This window comes from Amia ocellicauda, chromosome 15 (genome assembly GCF_036373705.1).
Source record: "Amia ocellicauda isolate fAmiCal2 chromosome 15, fAmiCal2.hap1, whole genome shotgun sequence".
NCBI classification, from domain to species: Eukaryota; Metazoa; Chordata; class Actinopteri; order Amiiformes; family Amiidae; genus Amia; species Amia ocellicauda.
In genome coordinates this window covers 23773297-23795375 of record NC_089864.1, presented here as the reverse complement: position 1 = coordinate 23795375, position 22079 = coordinate 23773297, and the positions used below count along the sequence as shown (strand labels likewise).

The 22079-nt window shown below is 38.9% G+C and overlaps 1 protein-coding gene across 1 annotated transcript in view; it reads right to left on the bottom strand.

The window, feature by feature from the left end:
* ppm1h (protein phosphatase, Mg2+/Mn2+ dependent, 1H) overlaps positions 1–22079 on the bottom strand; it is a 49487-nt gene that overhangs the window by 12558 nt on the left and 14850 nt on the right. Inside the window, exons 2-6 of the mRNA XM_066724259.1 lie at positions 17545–17710; positions 12763–13104; positions 5210–5322; positions 4359–4443; positions 822–940 (exon numbers count right to left, since the gene is read on the bottom strand). Coding sequence (XP_066580356.1) covers positions 822–940; positions 4359–4443; positions 5210–5322; positions 12763–13104; positions 17545–17710 — 825 coding nt within the window. The remainder of the gene's footprint in view (positions 1–821; positions 941–4358; positions 4444–5209; positions 5323–12762; positions 13105–17544; positions 17711–22079) is intronic.

Genomic DNA, 22079 nt, shown 5'->3' with positions numbered 1-22079 from the left:
TGAGCCGCTTTATTAGAAGTTGTAAGTCTCTGGGGGATGCTGTCAGAGGTCCCTCTATAAGCTCGGTCTCAGATTGAATGAATTCATTTCGATTGATCTACGGTGCGGCAGGCAAGCCAGCTCCATTGACTGAAACGTATGACCGTGCAGCGCTCTGCACCCGTCCACTCCCTTGCAGTTGAATGTGATCCAATCTACACAGGCAGGAGGCAGGGAAAAGATCAAATGAAAGACTATAGACATGCAAGCTCAGAGACAGCCCCAGTCAATAAAATCCTGTGCGTTTCCTCTGAATTACAATGTGCTTCCACTGCCTGACAGAACCGCTGAGTGTTTTAAGTCAATATGGGTAAGGACAGATTCTTTCAAACCCCTCCTCAATTGCACTAGCTCTTGAAAACTCCCCAGTCTTACACTGATGTCTGCAACCTAAGCAGTGGGAATCCTATTAAGACAGGCACTGATAAAAAATACCTGCCTAAGTGTAGCCTGTTTTAATTCCCATCCCTCCATGTATCGAAGCGGTGTGTATCCGAGAGCTCCTGAGGCCAGACACTGGCGCGGTGCACAAAATAAAAACCACAGACAGAAGTAAAGCATGGCTAATTACTTTATCCTTTGCAGCTTAAGTCAGAAGAAAGAAGGTAAATGAAATATGCAAATCTTTGGGTAATAATCCACAGTGAAGGTGAAAGTACATAATATCATGAATAATGAATAGCTCGCACAGTTTTGACTCTCAGATATGAACCAACACGACTTTTTTTTCCATTTCTCCCTCGGAGCGTGTCGTTTCGGGAGAAATGGTGTTTTGTACTCACCAGCCGTCCATGCTGTAGTCTCTGTACAACATTCGCTTGCCCACCTCCTTTCGCTGGACTCTCCTGGGGAATTCAAGATGAGTAAACTCATTCCCCAGTAAGTGTGGTTGCATGAATGCCTGTGGAGGAAGAGGTGAGGGGCTTAGTAAACCAACCAAATCACCATATACCGAGACTATATTAACTATTTATAAAAAACTATTCGATTATTTTTGGCAAAAGAACTCTCCCAACCAGCTGCATACACTTCCCACATTCAGTTTCGTTTCGGGCCACTTACTACATCTCCAAATGGCTGTTTTGAATCTGGACTGATTCAAAGATGTGAACACCAAAACCAATGACCGGCAGCCCTACGCAGCTGTGATTCGCTGCCTTCACTTAACACTCCTGAACATGGTCAGACTCCTATGAGAAACCTTTGGGTCCATCTTCTTCACATAGCTTTTAGTATTAAACCATTACTCTGTGTGACAACCGACTTGACATGATGAACCCTTTAGCTCTGTCCATTTCAATTCCCATCCACAGAACCTCACGTAGGGATTTCGCCTTAACCTTTTCCATTGTGGAGTAAATTTGTACTTTGTTTGATTTTATCCTGGAGGATATTTATTTTATGGTTTTAACTTTTGTCCTCTGGTTACTACCTTGGGTTATTTTCCCATGTGAACCACTAACTATTTTACAAATCTGCATCCTATAAAGCAACGTGGTCTGGTTTTCTAAAAGTAGTGATTTAAGTTTTTTATTTTGCTGGAAACCAGTGTCAAAATATAAGCACAGAAAATAACAGTCAATCACACAGAGCAGATTTACTGATATACAGTACTGTGCAAAAGTTTTAGCCAGGTGTGAAAAAATGCTATAAAGTAAGAATGCTTTCAAAAATAGACATGTTAATAGATCATATTTATCAATTAACTTTAGGGCCAATCAGATGCCTCCCTGATGGTATTGCATGATGGATAAGTATCTGCCTGTACTTCTCAGCATTGAGGAGACCATTAATTCTGACCAAATCCCAACTCCATTTGCAGAAATGCAGCCCCATACTTGCAATGAACCTCCACCATGCTTCACTGTTGCCTGCAGACACTCATTCGTGTACCGCTCTCCAGCCCTTCAGTGAACAAACTGCCTTCTGCTACAGCCAAATATTTCAAATTGTGACTCATCAGTCCAGAGCACCTGCTGCCATTTTTCTGCAGCCCAGTTCCTGTGTTTTCGTGTATAGTTGTGTCACTTGACCTTGTTGCCACATCGGAGGTATGGCTTTTTGGCCGCAAGTCTTCCATGAAGGCCACTTCTGACCACACTTCTCCGGACAGTAGATGGGTGTACCAGGGTCCCACTGTTTTCTGCCAATTCTGAGCTGATGTCACTGCTGGACATCTTCCGATTGCGAAGAGATGTGAGCATGATGTGTCTTTCATCTGCTGCAGTAAGTTTCCTTGGCCGACCACTGCGTCTACGGTCCTCAGTGTTGCCCGTTTCTTTGAGTTTCTTCAAAAGAGCTTGGACAGCACATCTGGAAACCCCTGTCTGCCTTGAAATGTCTGCCTGGGAGAGACCTTGCTGATGCAGTATAACTACCTTGTGTCTTGTTGCTGTGCTCAGTCTTGCCCTGGTGTCTGACTTTTGACAGTAAACTGTCTTCAACAACCTCACCTTGTTAGCTGAGTTTGGCTGTTCCTCACACAGTTTTATTCCTCCTACACAGCTGTTTCTGTTTCAGTTAATGATTGTTTCAACCTACATATTGAATTGATGATCATTAGCACCTGTCTGGTATAATTGCTTAATCATACACCTGACTATATGCATACAAAATCCCTGACTTTGTGCAAGTGTACCTAGAAGAATTAATGCGGTTTTGAAGGCAAAGGGTGGTCACACCAAATATGGATTTGATGTAGATTTTTCTTCTGTTCACTCACTTTGCATTTTTTTCATTGATGAATATAATGTATTAACGTGTCTATTTTTTTAAAGCATTCTTACTTTACAGCATTTATTCACACCTGCCTAAAATTTTTGCACAGTACTGTAGAAGTAAGATTTAAAGGGGAGGAAGTGCTTGCTATTCTGTGCAACGTGTAATACAACGGTTTATTTCCATAAAAAAAAAAAAAAAAAGCTGGGATGGTATGCGAACATCAGGTAACCTCAGGGATTTCAGATTTGATTTAAATTAAGGCATTCTAAGATCTTTCCTCTGTCTCTGAGGCTCACACCTTGTCTGCCCTTATTATTTCTGCACGATTTGGTTTTGATCAACAGTCACACAGAGACGCGAGATAAATGTGTTGTTGTAATTTGTAAGGGGGTCAGGGAAAGTTTAATAAGAGCCACATGCATTATGTGAATACCAAGTGAGTTCTGCTGTTTTAACCTGCATAGACACATAGGTTTGGGGGTGAATTTCATTTGCTTTCCTGGATTTGCATAATCAGAGCCGAGAAGCCAAGATGCCCTTCCTTTTTTAATTCACCGAAATAATGAAAACTTTTATTGTAAAGTTACTTTATAAACTACTTCAGTAGAGCCAATGGGATATTCTCAAGCCCCTTCACCGATTTTGCTTGTGTCAGTTGAGGGCTGCCATTTATCTTTATCAGACACTTCTTATAAGAGAGATGCACAATGTTTCAAGGTCACCACATATTATTGTTAATGATATTATACAGAAAGCCCCATGTGTCAAATCTCAATTCCCTCAGGCGATGCTACTTCTATTTATTAATCATATGAAAATCAGAACACAGAATCAGTGTGTCATTTTGTGGCCAGCAGTTTACAGTCATTTGTCATGAGGTTTCTGAATTGTTTATTTCTTTTTTTTTTTTGGTGGGGTTTCATTTCAGTGGTTGTCACCCCAGTTGCACAAAGATAATATCCCCATTTCCGTTATTTAGGTTGTTACACACAGTTCTGCTTGCTAGTACCTTTTTATATTTTTCAAAGCTCGGAGGGAGACTTTGTAGCATGCATGCAACTCTCTGAATAAACCACAGGCAAAATATTTGACCAAATCCCAAATATGGGGGAAAAGCAACAGGTACGTTTTATAACCGGATCCTTTTGATCACATTTTTATTGATTTCTATTTTCAGAACTACTAGGTACAGCATAAACTCTCCAGAAACCTGAACACGAACTCATTTCCACAACTGAACTGGAATTCAAGAAGGGGCAGCTTATTGAACAAACAAGCACTGACGACTACACAACAGAAGTACCGTGTCTAAGAAATCCACTTCAATATCTTTGCATCAAAAGTTCTCTCTTTGACAAGGGAATCCCTAATGGAAGCAGTTGTTAGAAGATGCTCTGAAACAATGCTGTACAATCTAGCAATAGTTCTCAAATGATTTGAGATATATTCAAATGTAAATAAACAGAGCTTGCATTGTATTCAATATATATTTTTAATACAGCTACTGTATTGGTGGCCAGTTTGTTGCTCACACTAGAGAGTAAAGTGATTTATATCATGATTACCAAGTAATGAAAATGTTGGTTGGATTTTCTTACCAAAAACTGAAGCCTCTGCCGTTCAGATTCAGGGGTAAACTCTGAGGACATCGGTATAACTTCTCCGTTCCGAATGATAATTGCCCTACAAAAGGAAAACGACAAACAACAAACTGCTAGATATGGAAACCAAACATTTTTAAATTTTTCTTCTGATATAAACAAATGTGGTGGTCTCAACCATTAAGGCAATTGGATGCTATGTACATGAATGCTGCGATGCTGAAAAGCTATTCACATGACCTTGTAATCATGGCATTAAAAGAACCAGATTAGGAATATAACATCTGGCATTATAAAGTCATGTCCGATTGTAGTAATTGAATGGGTTCCCTCTTGACAGATTGTGACATTGAGTGCTTCGGTCACATCAATGTAATTTTGATAGATGGCTTCAGAATTGAATACACCCCCCACCCACGAACAAAATAAGCTCTCAACAAAAGATTTAATGGCTGATTTGACAGGGTATTCTATTACAACAGACCAGAATATTTTATGCATATACAGAAAAAATCTACACTTTTTATTACTTCATCAGATGTGTAAGACAAACATTTTGACAATGTTAATGTCTTCCCAAACTGAATCTGGATCACCAATCAGAGGTGGGCTGCAGGATCCTCTGCATCTTAATGACTTAAACCTCTCTAAGCAGTTCTACACCCTTAGTGTGTGAAGGCTGTCAATATCTTATCACCCTAACTTGTCTTTCTGGAAGAAAGTCTTTACACAGCAGGTGTTTTCTCTCTTAACTTGTCTTTGTGCATTAGAAATACTCGTTCGACCAATGTACCCGACGCTAGCATCTCCTATTGTTTGTAAACCAAGAAGGCTTAGCGTTACTTCACCTGCTATCGCCAGCATTTCCAACGTAAAGCTTTCCCAGAAGGAAGACCACAGCCAGCGCGGTACAGCCTCCAGAAATATTGTAAATGCTTTTCTCGTTTTCAATCACAGAATCCTGCACAGGGGATGGAAGGCATACAGTGTTAGTGACATCAAAATTATATTTGGTTGTTTGGTCATAATTGGATTTGAAACCAATGGACTTTGTTGTTGTAGCCATTTTGTATCAACCACAGCTCAAACCACAAATCAGCACTGCATCCAATGCATGGTAGTTAATGACAATGGTCCTCTGGTGTTTTTTCTCACCTTGAACTTTAGGATTGTGTGTGTGTATGTGTATGCATGGCATGTCGCAAAGATGGGGATTGAAAAGCCATTTGTTCTGTTGATCGAAAAGTAATTTGTTTGGTTGTGGCGATCAATTACTAACGCTGCATTACTGCGCTTTCTATTCCAACTCGATTTGCCTTTATTTCAGTCCCATTTCTATTGAAACCAGCTTTGGCTCGGCAGATGTTTAGGCTGTGAAACACTTTCAGCTGAGAAATGAACAGCTGTTGACGAATGCCCAGATTTCTTCTTGAAATTCACATTTGAAATCCTGAGATCGTGTGAGGTGAGAGAAGCAATTCCTGCTGGTTGTGTCAGCTGTAATTGTCCTGTATGCAGACTCCCCAGTTTGTATTCAACTCAACCCAATGTAGCTCTACATTAAGACAGCCACTAGGCTCATATTGCCCAAGATGTATACTGCATGGGACCACCCAATTGGACACAGGATCCAAATTCTGTTGGACAGGCTTCTTCTGGGACCGCTCCAGTACCTTTTTTCTACCACAACACCACTGTTTATAACTATGCCTAACCTTCACTCGAAAAACAGGCAGGTACATTTTTTTGGGGACCAAGTAAAATTTTAGGGCATCCGAATAAAAAATTGTCAGACCCTGATACTATCACCTCAACTGCTCATTTGAAATACACCTCTTAATTGTCAACTGAATAAAGAAGACCCATTTTAATTGCCAATTAAAGAAATAATACCCACTAGTGCCAAGAAGTCTGACAGCTAGTGATAAATGCTGCCGCTATGTGGGAATAGTTGAGGAATTTGCATGTTTCAAAGTAGAAATTGTGTTAACGTAAAAAAATATATTGAGCTCCTTATGTATTGTAATATTCCTTGTCGTTATTAAAAAACTGTGCATTCTGGTGAGCAGCTGTTTAAAGACATTTAAAGCTGCGAAAGCAAATGGTCTCAACTGCCACACGACACAGTCGCACCATCGCGCTGAGCTGCTGACCTCACTGGCTTCTTTCTGGGGCTGGCTTGCGAGTGATTGCAGACGAAATTTGCATACTTATAAATCATTAAACCTTTGCACACCAGAACGCTCAAATTTAGCAGGTGACAATGGGAATTGAAACAAATGGGAGCTTGATACTTATATAATTGCATTCAATGATTTGTTTCTAGATGATCGTAAGACCTTTAACGAGCGATTATTTGTTCTGTCACACATTCTGCTTCAATGCTAATCCACTAGTTGATAACCGCATTAACAGTAACAGCAGAAGGTTCTCTGTCATTGAAAAGCAGCTTGACATCACCCTGGGAGCCAAAGAGATCCCTCTCCCCCTACTTGTACCAGAAGGCTATGGATGACATATTTTAGTTCTGCTGTCACTTTGGAAGGGAAACAAATATAAAAAGGCAAAATGGCTGCTATGATCGTACCCACTGCACTCCAGAGCCGAGCAGCATATGGACGATGTTGCGGTATTCTTAAAAAAACAATACAAAATAACAATACAAATGTACCATATAAAATGAATACATTTTGTAGCTAGTGTAAACCTTTCTGTAATTTCTGATTTTACAATGCATTATAGAGCAATGGCCAGAAGTAGTAGCTTAATCACTTATATAAATAAACCAAAGTAGTCGGTCACACACACACAAAAAAAAAACTATCATGAAACTGAGCATTTCTGAAGTGAAACCCAAGTTCCCAGAGAGGAGGAATGGAGTAAAGGCAGTTAGTTAAAATGTATATATATTTATAAGAAACAGCAGCTTAAAGTCACCCAGATTTGTTTTGAGTTGACTTATTTCCCTCCAAGAAAAGTCAGCTTTTACACTCGTCCAGCTAGCTTTGACAAGTTACATTAACACCCCTTTGTTCCAGAAAATGAATGGTAAAAGCCACCGGTTTTAGACACAAAGCTTCCACTCCTCTGAAGACATTCAGTAAATTGATTTGTGCCATGGAGCTTTGGTTATAATTCCAAAGGTCTCAAATTGAGACCGCGTATGAGTGCAATATAAATCCTGTGGGTATATATGACTAGACACAAGTAAATAGAAAAGACCAGTTAAAAAATTGGCAAAGGAATAAGTGAGTGGTTTAAACTTATGTAACCTGCACAGAATGCGTAGCAAGGAATTTGTACTGCTCCTTGTCTCTGGGTTTGGGGTAGCCAACAAGAGCAACGCCAGCTCGTGAAACGTCCCAGGGTTCAAAGACTAGAAGGCAGAGACAGCTTAGTCCTATCAGTCTTACAAGACAGACAACAGCATAAATGAGTTGAAAGTTTTTATATTTTTAAAGGGCATAAATAAAGTTGTGAAGTTATGTCAAAATGATTTCCTCAAGCAGAGTACGAGGACATGTGTGGAAACTTGTGAAGACGAGATTCTACTGACACTAGAACATTTCACAGGAATTGCACTAATATATTTACATATTAAGACCGTTATTTTGTGGCGATCTTATCAAATTCCGAGTCTGTGATACAGTAACGACGTTTTTAGGAACACTTTATACATTTTCTAATGTTCTGATGTCCTAAATCTCAGGATGAATTTTGTACAGAACAAGTGCATGTGAAGACAGGCAGCCTGTAATGATTGCATGTCTTCCCTGAGCTACAATGTGACTGTGCAATGCAATAAGGGATCAAGATTAAATCTGCCTGGATTTTCCTTGGAGGCTAGTGCTCACTGGCATGTCTCATTCTCTTTCTGTCCGTGTAATTATAGATATTTTATAAGGCAAGCAATTTTAACTGTAAGAAGGAAAAAAAAAAAAAAAAAGATAAATGAAATCAGAATCAGGCTGAGGATTTTTTTTCCCCTCATTTCCCATTGTGTGATATTCCATAGGATTTGGAAACAGTGCAATATTGTGTCATTTGAATCGACTGCAGGTGAGGGAGGTTTTCAGCATGTTTTCGAAATTAGTCTCCTCTTCTGTTTCGCCGTAAATCCTAAATCCAGTCCCAGACTCCTATCCAGCAAGTCTTAGATCATCAATTTACTCTGAAACATGCAAACCTGATCAATTCATTCTGTAAATCCTGTGTTTTAGCGATCATTTTGAACAAACACCTGATTACCCTTCAGTCCACAAGAGAATTGCTTAATTAATCATGCGAGACCCATCTTCCCAGACTTTTGAAGTTGGTAAATTAAGGTGACCTATAAAAATAAGTGGATTGGGGCTCTCCAGGGCCAGGGCTGGTCTTAATTTATTCATAGGGATGCCCACAGTCTTGTACTCCAGGGCCATAATGCTCCTGATTTATATTCAAGCCTGAGTTTATGGATGTTCATGGGTTTGGACCGACTACACAATGCAGACCAGAGCAGAACTGACGCTAGCTGACAATCTCCGTAACTGTGCCTCTATAAAACCCTAAAAAATGAAAACGGAGAACACCACGTTGCTATCCTGACCCAAGAGGGGTTAATCACGCATGGAAACTGAAGTGGAAGCGTCAGTATTTCAACTTTTTCCATCGGGTAGCTGTTTGACTTAAAGGCGATTACAATCCAAATTCCAGGGATTCCACTCATGCTATTCTGACAGGCAGCTCACTTCCTCTATCTTGAAAAAGCCCTTCTGCTTATTTGGAGGCCCCCTGGTGCAGTGATGTCCCTCAGGGCCCTTTACCTGAATTCACAAGGACTTAAAGGGGTAGATTCCTAGCATCTGCTATTCGTTATTCAGTCCCCCCTCCCCACACGCACACGTTTCGAGTCTCATGTTGTTTTTGTGCGCTTCTCTGATGTTGCTTCTGCACCGAACGCTCACGGAACATTCTAACTAATCTTTCTGGAAGAGATTTCCAACAGCTCGCTCAGAGCCCACTGCGAAGAAATCAATATTTCAGCATCGCACCGGCTGGGAATTGGAGCGTTTTGTGTGATGCTATCCAGCTCCGCATTCCTATGCCACCCAGGTATGAAAATAAATTTGCCTCTCAATAGCTTTCAAACATGTTCCTCCCCAAGCCCTAGTCTCTTAAACATGCCTAAAATTTGAATACTGATTTGAATAGTCTGAATACCGAGAAAGGTGTGAGGGAGTGGAGAGATATTTTACATAGAAGGTTTTGTGAGTATGGAAATGATTACCGAATTGTCTCTCCGCAATATAAACTCATTTTAAATAATTTTAAGAAGCACATTCGAAAAAGGTTTTGTTTGAAAGGGCTTTTAATCAGGCTCGAGGGTGTTTTCCCCGAAGGTACTTTTGAAACCTTATTGGGTAAAAAAAAAACTAAAACGATCTTTTTATGCTGCACTATTTGGAAAGTATGGTAAATAATCAGAACAGAAACGACGCCCGAGAGCTGCACTGAAGAGTCAGAAGTGACAAACGAAGCTGCGTTAAAGGCAAATGCTGAGACAGGGACAGTTTGCACCTCTGTGACTGCCTGACCCCGCACTGCCATCAGGAGGAGTTTCGTCTGATGACTGGGACAGCGTTTGAAGAACAATGAAATCCGTGTGGCTCTTTTTAACACTGCTTATTCAGCTGGAGCTGTATGGAGACATTTTAACATGCAGACACAGTTTCTGATGTTGCCCCCTCTTGGTAGGAAAGAAATACCTCGTTCAGTATCACTCATTAAAATGTCATTGATTCAAAAAATGATTGAATATAATAACTAAAAAATTATTAATTGAATTAACTGAACTAATTAACCCCTTTCCTAGGTGCAGGTGATGACTTATAAAAGGCCCTCAGGGTCTGTATTTTCTATATGATATTAACACCAAAATAGAGTGGAATTGTATAGTTTCCTCCAGATAACTTCTACATACGTTGCCCATTCTTCAGGATTGTCCGTGTACATTTTGTAATGAGTGTTGTGTTGCTTATGCATGATCTCTGTCAAGGCAGCTAAAAATGGCCATAAATAGCTAAACTGGAGCTTAGATTTTTTGGGGGCCTTTCTGATCTGAACTGATCATTGTAGCAGGAAACAAAGAACCTACTGATAAAATCAGCAAATGCTGCCTGTATTAAAATTATTAAATTCAGAGCAATAATATGAATTTCTTACCCAGGGTGGCTTACAGCTGTCACAAGACACACACAGAGCAAGAAACAAAGTACATCAATAGCGGCAACAGAACAGTAAAATCAATTTTCATGCGTTTACTATTACACACAAAACTAATGACTGATAACAGATCCTTAATAGCATTACACAGGTCTCCAAAATCTATTTAAAATGAATAAAGTGGTCACTGCCAGTGCTGTACTGATGAAATGAAAACAGGATTTAAAAAAAAACAAAAAAAAACATTCTGAACTATGACCCTACTATGTCAGTTTTTCATAGCTGATCTTTCCTCAACCATTTATAAAATGGTACAATTTACAAAGAGTACAATTACACATAATCACTATAATAACTTATATTAGTGTCTCCAGAACATCCTACTAATCTCTGCACCAGGTCTTTTGGCTACAGACTCCAAAAAGCATTAAAGTGCAGCGCCATCTAGTGGCAACTTGTTGTACTCAACTATATCATTTGAATTTCTGCGGTTTTGTATTATGCTCATTTATGTTATTTTATTATATTAAGTTTTTACCTTTACAAAGTAGTTAAACAGATAAGGTCTGCATTCACTGCATTGTGTAACTTCTTTATGACATTTAAGATGATGGTGATAGCGATCTATGTATCTATACATCTATAACTATATCTTTACATACATTTATTTCCCTTGTTTTACTAAATAAATTCTGCACAGGAAAAGAAGTGCTATCAAATAATGTGAGTTTAATATATTACTATATATATATAGCAGTGGGAGTTCAGCATAGTTTATTATGCTAGATTCTGTACAGAGGAAAGTAAATCATTGTAGGTATTCTCTTTCAGGAAACCCTTTTCTAAGTTACAGAACGTGAAGGAAATCCTGTGAATCCTCTCCCTTGCCGTTTTCGACTGACACACACAGGAGCACTCCCTGGTGCACCTGGACACAAGGGGGAACACTGCTCCACTTCTATCATAGCGGCAATCAATATGGTAACACACTGACCTTGCTGATAAAACAAGGGACTCTCCCACTAGACAGAAAGGAGTACTTCAATTCAATTCAAGGCCCAATGTTTAAAAATGCATAAATAAATAAATAAACAAATAAATAAATAAAATCGAACTATAGAAAGTGGAATGAGAGAGTTGATGACATTGAAGAGCACTCCACTGGAGAAATCTCTAACTATTCCTGATTAGATCAAAAGAGCTCTTATGTATTGGGATTCAATTGAAAGGGAACCACCTATAAATGTTATCCAGACGTGGGGCTTTCATTTGGAGTGAAAGAGCACTTGTCAATCGTGACACCCTATCCTTACCATACAGAATCTAATCTAAAACCCGGGTTCCCATACGTGGTCATTGAGGGCTGAGGCCCCACAGGACCTGGGCTGAAAAGCACGGTTTGTAGCCTGTGTACATGGAATCCAACAATACTTTTCAAGTCCACTTTAAGTAATGAAATAGGATGGTATGGCCTGCAGGTCAGTGGATATTTCCCTCTCTTTAACCTGCGATATATTGTTGTCTCTGGAAGAGCATTGGGGGAACTCTACAGTCTTGTATGTCCCGAGGTGTTTGTCCTGGATTTTAAGTAATCTCATCACCTCTGCTGTGCCCACTGACATGTTTTTTTCCCCCTCTATGGCATAGCTGTGTAGGATAATGAGGTCTAGATTGTTTTGCCTGCACCGCCGTATTCTGAATTGTAGAGGGAAAACTCTTTAAAGCAGCCAAATCGCTTTCAACATGTAGTAATCACCTTACTAATGAAGGGGATAGCTGAGGCACTTTCTTAATCAGCCACACTTGGGTATATATAGAGAGTCACTGTGTTTTTTGATGCGTTCAGAAGCAAGACCTTTCCACTGGAAGCACTGCAGAGGTTGACTGCAAAGTGCTCTGAGAACTGTAGAGTGTCTTGATGTTTGTGGTTAGTAATGAGGAATCTTTACTACATTAAATTAATAATGCTGAATATGAGATTAAAGCATCTTACTTCAGTCATACCAGCTCATAAGACTTCTTACTTCCACATTAAATTCCCCATGATTCCGTGAGTCAGTTCTCACAAAACCAGACTATTCAGTGCTTTAGTAATTTGTCCATTAAGTGTGTAAATATGATAAGAGCGTCTTCCCTACATGTTTTTGATTCCATTTGGATGATCCCCCACCACCGACAAAAAGTGAAAGATGCTCACCATTGTCTTGAAGGCGTTCTCGATGGCCCCAATGACCAGGCTCTCGTGCTGGATTTTCTTCTCCGTGAAGAAGCGGGTTGGGGGCGTACTGGGGGAGCCCGGTGCCCCCGCGGCCCCCCGCAGGGAGGCGGCCCTGGTCAGAGTCCTGCTGCTGGGGGTGTGGTCCGGCTCCTCCCCCAGACAGGTGGGTGGCAGGATGGCCGTGTTCTTCAGCACGTCCAGGATGTCCTGCAGCTGCTCCACGATGTGATGCTGCAGTAACTTGGAGGCCACGACCGCCGCCCCGGAGCCTGCATGCCCGTCGAACAGGGCCCAGTAGTTGAATGTCACTCCTTCCGAGTCCTGCAGAAACAGACAGAGACGTTCAGGTCAAAACTAGTAAAAGCCATGGAACTAGGGGAGTACTGTAGCACTGCTTTTTCATTGGAATCAAGTGTTCTTATTGAAATACTACATTGCTTCCTATTAAGTAATGAATAACAATATAGATTTCCAGGATGATGCCAATGCGATTCAACACAAAAATGTATGCAGATAACAATTTTCATCAGCCAAATAAAGAGCTGTTTTTCTCAATACCTAAAAAATGCATTTGAAACATTTGTAGGCATTCTGTAAGGTGAAGCAAAATGTGCAAATGGTGGAAAGCAGAAGCAGGATATGATCATGTGATCCTGAATAACAAGGCCAGCCACTGAAGTAGCTGGAAAACACCCTGCTATGACCACAATTTCATTGATCTATGCTCTCAAATTATACTCTGCTTGTGTATATGGAGTAAGTGCATGTCCAATCCCCCATCCTTGAAGGGCAAGGTGGCAGCAGTGCAATGCAGCGGGGAGCGATTTTCACGGGTGGCTGCACTGATCTCCGTGTCCTCTTTAGCGTCTCTGGAGTCTCTCCAACTCACAGGCCAGGCCGTCTGCTTCCCTGCCAGTCTGTGGCAGCCGTTTGTCCACATTGTTGTTTTCATGGAAAAAATATCCTTAGCTATTCCACTTCCACTAACACAAGGGAGTCACCAGGATGGATATGATAGTTGACTGGAGAAGTAGTGAAAAGATTTAAGATATAAAGAGGGTGCAAGGTAATAATAAAGCTGAACAAGAGCAGGTGTGTGTGTGTATTTATATACTGGATGCCACCTTGAATCCCTTTCAATGGGCATGGTTTCACAGTCTACTAAAAAAAAAAAAGACATTATTCATACTTATTATTGAAATATATTAATTCTGTTTCTACACAAGGTTACTAAGAAGTGTTTATATGTAAACCTAATCTTTGCAAACCCAGTATACAGAACTAGTTATTCGAGTTATTATGAAGCAGGGGTCTTCAACTAGTTTTAAGTCCACCTAAAATCACTACTTCTTAAAGATTGGGAACCTGTATAACATTATTGCTCAAATAAATGCTTGGTCCTTGAGGCCTGTAGTGCACTCAGGTGCTGGTAAAAAAAATGCTGGAAACTTAATTCCCCTAAACACCTGCTTAAGTCATCAGAATTAAATCTAAGTCATTACAAAATTGATTTATGGGTAGCCTATGAAAGCATCTTGATTGGGGCTCTCCAGGGGCCACGATAAAAAAGAGGAAAACAAAAACCAATAGATTATTATTTACTACTTTACTTTATAGTAGAATAATGGCTCCTTGAACAAATGTGCACCTTCATACTTGAAATTGAAAGACTAAATGCGTGATTTGTGTATGAGGTCTCTGATCTCGAAAACCCTACTGCTTAAAGGCGATTGATTAGCGGGCAGTGCAGATCAGTACATGTGATTGATGTGAAACTGATTCAGTGTTTATAGATCTAAAGACATTAAACATTTAAAAGCCACTCAAAACAGGAATGCAAGTCTTCCACTTGAATCATGAGCCATACTAAATTGGGCCTTGCGGATCATGATGTCATCTTAATGTGTTCTCAGTCCTACTCTACGATAATCCTCATACTGTATAAATATAATAGTTATGAAAAACCCTTCTTTTATTAGCTTGCAGTACTCAAGATCAGAATCACATTCTGACTCTATTGTACACTGTCCTATTTATTTATAAATCTAATAACTGTTCAGTGTCCTGGAGAGGGCCAGGTTTTGCAGACTTTTTCTCTCCTAATTATTTAAGTCAACTAAATTAAACTAAAGTTAACTAAATGATCTGCTTGCACATTGTACTTATAGCTGTAGCTCTGCTGGACAAACAATTAGCACATTTATATATATAAAAAAATACAAATACATTTTGAATCTTTAATAATAAGGATGCATATTGGGATTAGAGATTATGGTTATCTCTAACCCTGATGTTGTTTTTTGAACAAGTCCCGGTTTTCCAATTGCAAATATCCAATCTGTTGTGCAATTGATTTTAATAAAACTAATTAGTGCTGATGCTGGTGAAAGACTGATTCATAATATGCATGCTGTCATTTAGCGGGGATATGAAATATTGGAGCCACAATGTGGGTGTTGCTTGCAGCGATCTTGAAAATATAACCTCCTTACTCAAGGTGACAGGCTGCTGTCAACAGTCTTGGGGAAAAATATGCCCTCACAAAAAACGTCTCCACATAAAGATAAGGTATTGTAACTAAACTGTGTGCAGTAACCATTCATTTATCCATATATATTAATCTCAAAAGTGTTGTTAATTACAGCATTTGAGCATCCACATTCAAAGGCCTGTATTTAAATGGTCAGTATTTTAAACCGAGATGGCACACAGAAACTGTATATTTTTGTAAATATATACAATTATTGCTATTAATGGTAAATGAGTAGATGCAGTAATCCCCAATACATTTTTAAAGATTACAGAAAAGCATCCCTAAGGACTACCTTTGACCCGTAGTCAAAATGTGCCATTTCCTCTCTCGGAGCAAGTGAATGATTACTGTTCAACAGCTGTAAAAACATTGGTAAAAAAGAAAAAGAAAAAAGAAAGCAACGAAAACCTGCTGAGGTTTGAAATTCCTCCAGTATGACATGTCCTCACATTGCCCTTATCTTTTCACAAGACACTGTCTGACAGCATTAGATCAAAATAACCTCCCTGCTATTATCCAGCAGGTTGTAAGAAGGAAAAGGTTTATTACCGTCTCCTTTTTTCAATCTAAAACGTCAAACGCTCTCGGTTCCTTTGTTCCTCTACACTGACACAGGAAGAGCATGCTTTGAAATGTATTGCCAGAAATGTGTCAGGTGTTGATTTTTATATTTTGCACTCTTTCTTTTTAAAAACATGAAAATCCCTTTTGTTATGGATTACTTACAGAAATGCACATTTCCTCAAATGGCTCCAGCTTGTGTCAAAGTATTGTTGAAAATTAAAAGTCCATGTAGTTGTATTTTGGGATGGAGAACCGTGCTTGCTGAGTTTTTAATAACTCAAAATCCAGTTCTGCTAAATCACCCACAAGGAAATTAGTGCATCTGTGGATGAAACGTCTCCCTTTATTTATTTTTTAATCTCATGTGTGATGCCAACAGGGACATCCTGCCTAAAGCAAATGCATCTGTGGAAGTGGGTTTACATGTTGTTACATGTTGCTTTCCACCCCATGGTCACTCAGTTGCTATGGAAAGTACCAATGGGAACTGTCATAGTAAAATAAGAAGGCTTACCAGAGAATATAAATATGAAATATAACCAGAAAAAAATGGGAAGAACCCAAACAAAGCAATATCTGGTATCTTGGCCCTGTGCAGCATGTAGGTTGTGTAATGTTTAAATAGTTATGCTTTTCTTCTTTCAGACAAAAAATATAACGTACCACCAAATCCATAGTTATCCTGTACATGATATGAATGCAGCTCAATCATAGTTACCTTGGTCTGTTTTTGAAATGGCTGCGAGAAGTAGTCCAGTCTGGGTAAATGCGTCTAAAATGAGTACGTTACAGACTTATAACAAATGCTAGTATCGAACAAACACAATTGCAGTCTTCTGAAGTCTGATTGTTGGCATTACATCAGAACTTAATTTTGTAATGAGTTTGTCTAGTGGAATTAATAGAGAACTAGTATTTATAACATTGAAAAGCCCTTCACAGAAGCTGCTCATAGATTTTCTGTCAATAATACTCTCAAATCAGTGTTTTCGGCACCACTAGTTCTTGTGTCTGTTTTGTTAAAATTCCACAGCTTTTGTTTACATCTACATGTAGCTATAGGCCCATATGGTAATTGCCTCTTTTGAACTTGTATAGTAGACTACAGTTTAGTTATGCATATTTTGTTAATTTGTGGCACAGTGTTTACACTACAAATTAAATGGGATTCTGTAAATTCTGAAATTCTGTAATCGGACGTATAGCACCTGAATGTTGTCCCGTTTGTGAATGTCCTTTATACAATGCAAACATCTGTTATGCATCATGTTGGATCCCTCCCAGTCTTTGTAACGATGCTAATTTAATTAAGTCTGAATTCATGAGTTAAGAAGATCGGTCCTAGCACTGAGGATTATCAGTCTCCTCAAAACCTTTTCAAACTGCAATATTCTGGTTCATAAAAGTGAGCTCAGATAGGTTGTGTCTGTAATTTGCTGACATGGAGTACTGCAAAAGAAGCCAGTTCAATGAAAACGATTCAGATGACGAATGTAAATACTTTTAACTGTAGCTGCAAATGTAAGATTTGTGGTTGAATTTGTAATTGTGCTGCGGTTGTCCATGTATGGTGCTATTACCTTATGAACTGGGTACTAATTAGACAGGTTGCCTGGAGTATGTAACAACCTGCGTTAAGGTGAGGACGCTTTGAATCAACTCACTGTATTCTCCTTCAGCTGCAATCCCTCCCCATTTGGCAACGACGACCTTCTCTTTAACGTGGCGTTTTTAATTGGTGTGGACGAGACCCCGGGCTTCTTCTTCACCACGAGTACTTCACAGCATGCCTGGTCTTCATTCAGTGTGCTCTTGCCTGCGTTGATGACCCTGAAACACAAATAAATAGGGCCACACTGAAAGATTCATTCTAGCACTTTTGTGGGAATTGTTGTCATTGTTTAGAAACCATGTAGTCCCCTAAAGTCTGGTTCTAACAGCCACAGGAAGGCAAATGGACAAAGCGGTACAGGAATCACCCTTTTGAAAATCCAGACACCCACAGATGAACGAGTGGAGGACTGGCTGAAGTGGTTGTGTTCAACAGAATCTGAATGTATTTAAGAGTCTGCGGCTGCTACAACAGCCAGGTCCCTGTAGTCAGAGAAAGGAGTCAAAACCTGCTTAGTCAGATTTAATAATTCCCATCTAGCTGGACTATTGCCTGCCCAGTGCTATTGTCCTTACTACATATGAGCACATTATACATTCAACTGCATGACATCCGTTAAATCTAATGCAAAATAAGATGTTGCTGTTCAATTTGAATTATACCAATAAAAGCTGATATGCCAAAGCAACACATTTGTTCATTAGTCTAGTGGAACGGGTAAAATTGAACTGTGACTATATATATTTATTTTTAAAATGTTTTGATTACTTTGAGATCTTATTGTATCACCAATAGTCATGATGCAGTCCTCAATATCTAATACCCATATATCAAGTACATTTTGGTATAATAAGGGTAAAATAAGGGCCCCCACTTCCTGTTAGTGTCTTGTCGTTTCTGCAGAGATCTATGATGGATACATTCTAACTAAACTGAACGATTAATGAAAACATTGTTTAATAGGATTGAATTTTAGCCACTAAGTGGAATTGTCCCATTATTGTATTGTTGATTTCTCCAAGAGAAGGAAACAAAAATAAAAACATGCAAACAACTGAAATAAGCTGAACGGTATGGGTATAAGATATTGTCACTAGAAACTAAATAAAAGAATTCTGCATATTCCAGAAAGTTCAGGTTATTCAGTTCTTTTCAGAAATTGCTGAAGATCCAAAATACAAAATGTGTGAAACCAATAAAATATGAAATACAGTAATATATATACAGCTCTGGAAAATATTAAGAGACCACTCCAAGTTCACAAATCAATGTTAAGTGGTCTCTTCATTTTTTCCAGAGCTGTATATATACACACATATAAAATACACACACACAACAGTTACTTTGAACTACTCCAATGCCATGCCTGCTGGTAAGGGATACAAACTTACAAACATAAAGAATATTACTGTCAGGTGTGCTGTACAGTACTTACTTACTATCTGTCCTAGTCAATCCAAGACCTTTCCAAAAGCAATGTAAAATACAAGCATTAAGCACGGAAACCGGCTAGCCCTCCGTTTATTGATCTATACCCAGGAAATGCTATCCATAAAATATAATAAAATAATGAAATCCATCCTTTATGAAGTATAATTGCCATTCCCACTCAATCTCACTGAAGGCTATCCACCACAGCCGTTTCTCCTATTACACTGGCCTTAACGCTGACAAGCACAGAGCATTAAACAGGCTAACCTTTGAAAGTAATTTCAGAGGAATTATTTCTAATGCTCTAAATCTCATCTTCAAACCTCGACGTTTAAATTTGCTCTAAATAATGCATGCTAAATTAAACCAAGGTTACCCAGTGTTTTTATTTTTTCCAGGCTGATCTTCAAGGCACTAAAGCTTTTGAAGTCTTCAGACATTTGGCTGTGCTCCTAAAAACATCAAAAAGTGAGCAGGGCAACTAAAGCTCTCCAATACTGTGGTTTTGGGAACTTATTTATGTAGATGTATCTCTCACATGCGTGTGCGTCGGTGTCCTTTGAGTGTTTGTGTGTACTTGCTGCATTCCTACAATTCATATTTTGAAATGATCTGGCAACCATCCACATTGCCTACATGAACACTGTGTCACTCCAACCCACACCTTTCTGCTGCAGAAGAGATAAAAACAGAAAAAATAAGAGAAATGAAATAAAAGAAACCCTAATAATACCACTGAATCATTGGAAAGCTGGAGAAATCCTGCCAATAACCCTCAGGGAAATAAAAAAATGACTATCATGCTGCAAGATGTTCTTGTGTTAAGCCTAAGACTGCCAGAGAGGCACTACTTTCTAATATGTTATGCACATTTTTAACGTTTACTTATACATGTACTCAGCTCACGATTGCTGAGGCAGGTAAATCACTTCACCATTCAGCGTATCCATGTACCACGTGAAACGGATTGAAAGTGCAGTTTGTGATCATGTCTGTAGGTTATATAAGCAGGTAAAACTGAGTTCCAGTTAAAAAGGTTGAATATGAGATGCATAAATAAATACTGTGGATAGGATTCAGACAAAATCTGCTGCCATGACACATCATGCTGCAAACCTGAGGTGAATACAAATGAGATTAGATAAGGCTGTAATAAAAAACCCTTAGTAAATTACAGTATATGGAGAGTTCTGTAGACACATCCTACATTGATGAACAGCACGAATTCCAGAAAGCTTCATGTCATGACAAAGACCCCTCTTACATAGCAATCATTCACTGAAGTGCTGCCACCTGTTGGGAGGAAAGTGCTTAGCACACCACTTCAAAACTAGACTATGGAAGCAGATACAAAGGGTTGAGTAGGAAACATTGAAATTAAAGGTGGAGTAATAATTCTTAAAATATTAATATAATAATATTATAATAAGTCTATGCACCATTTTTTTTGTGTAATAAGTCCAACTGAATTCTGAACTCTTTTGGCCTTTTAGCCCCCGCCCCATAAACAACATTTTCTCTCCTTTCCTCTTTATGCATAGTACCATATGTGTGCCCCCTCTCCAAGAAAAAACAGTCAATTTCAGTTCCTTTTAAAACATATGTGCAGAAAAATACATATTTCAGCTTTGGGGCAGGTAAGGGTTAATCTTCCTATTAGTGTTTAGATTGTGTTTTATAAGTTTTACTGGTGTATTGGGTTTTGCGTCAACATTGGAGTTCTACTTTTCTGACCTTTTCATTTTTTGATAGACATATTTGTTTAAAATCCCCCCCCCCCCCCCCCCAAAAAAAAGGTAGCAAAGGTCAAACAGATTTATAAAGCCCTTTAATCTGAAAATGTGCTGACTGGGTGTAAAGAGAGAGGGAATTATTGTTTGCGAGAGTCTTGCTACAATGGGGAAAGCCTTGCAGAGCCGGTCAATCCGAGGATTTCAACATAATCTTCACGTTAAGGTCTTAACTGCTAGAAAAGGTCATTCAAGTGAAGTTTAATAAAAATACACACAAATAAATGGATGAAGGTAAAATGTCCCAAGGTAACAAATCCAATCGTCTAAAATTGTTTTCTGCAGCTGTATGGTCCTTTTCAACACTGCCAAGGCTTTTGTCAAGGATTTCGAATATTTTCCAATCTAAAAGATTTTACAATGTCAGGAATTCTACCCAGTACATGGAGTGAAGCATGTCTTCTACTTCACCGTGAACAAAGCAATCTGTTTTGCCATTTTATACGCTGGGAATTCCTGCAGTAAAAGGGGCCTCTCATCTTAAGCCATGTGTTTCTGTATTCCAGATACTATACCAAGGTCAAATGTTTGTATGGAAAGTATGTGTAAATGCAGAAAGCACTGATTATTCATTCATATTAACGCAGCTGTCACTTTCCTTTTCAGACAGAGCACTGAACTGTTTTGCAAATGTAAACACACGCTTCAAAATCACTGTGATGCATGTAGTTAAATTAATAGTGTTCCTTTACCCATTATTTATCAATTATATCTTAACAGCATAAAGGAACGTGGCATTTGTTTGTCTTACCCTGCAGAATCCGTAATGATTGTGCAAGGATTTTTCGGTAATGTATTTCGGTTTTCCAAATGTGGGGATTTTCCATAACTATGTGGCTAATTCTGGTTACAGTGGACTTATTTTAGATTGAAACTTAGTAGTCATAATATAAACATAAATATCTGAAAGAAGCATGCAAAATATACTTTTTTGGGCTTTAAAACACTTTCTAAAGCATGAGAGAGAAAGGAAAAAAAGGTTCCCACTTGTGGGTCCATTTGTATGAGTTTCTGACTGTCCAATGGCCAGCAAAAAATGTGTGGCACCACAGTGATATACATCAAGCTCACATACAATACAAGAAAATGTATTCTTATTTTTCACAGTATTATTTACAACAGGTAAACTGTTCTTCATATAAATAATCTCTTGAATAGCTCAGCTCAATGTATCCAAATAGTTACTGGGCTGATTTACCTGATTATTTTGAAACTCAAGAGTTGAGGGCCTATAAATATATTGGAAATTTCATTTTGCACACAGAGCCAGCAAACATAAAGTGAACTGCTGTCTGTGTTGAAAAGAGAAACAAATCAATGGAACAGGGCAAATAAAGTGACATAGGGTATTTTCTCACCACTTCTG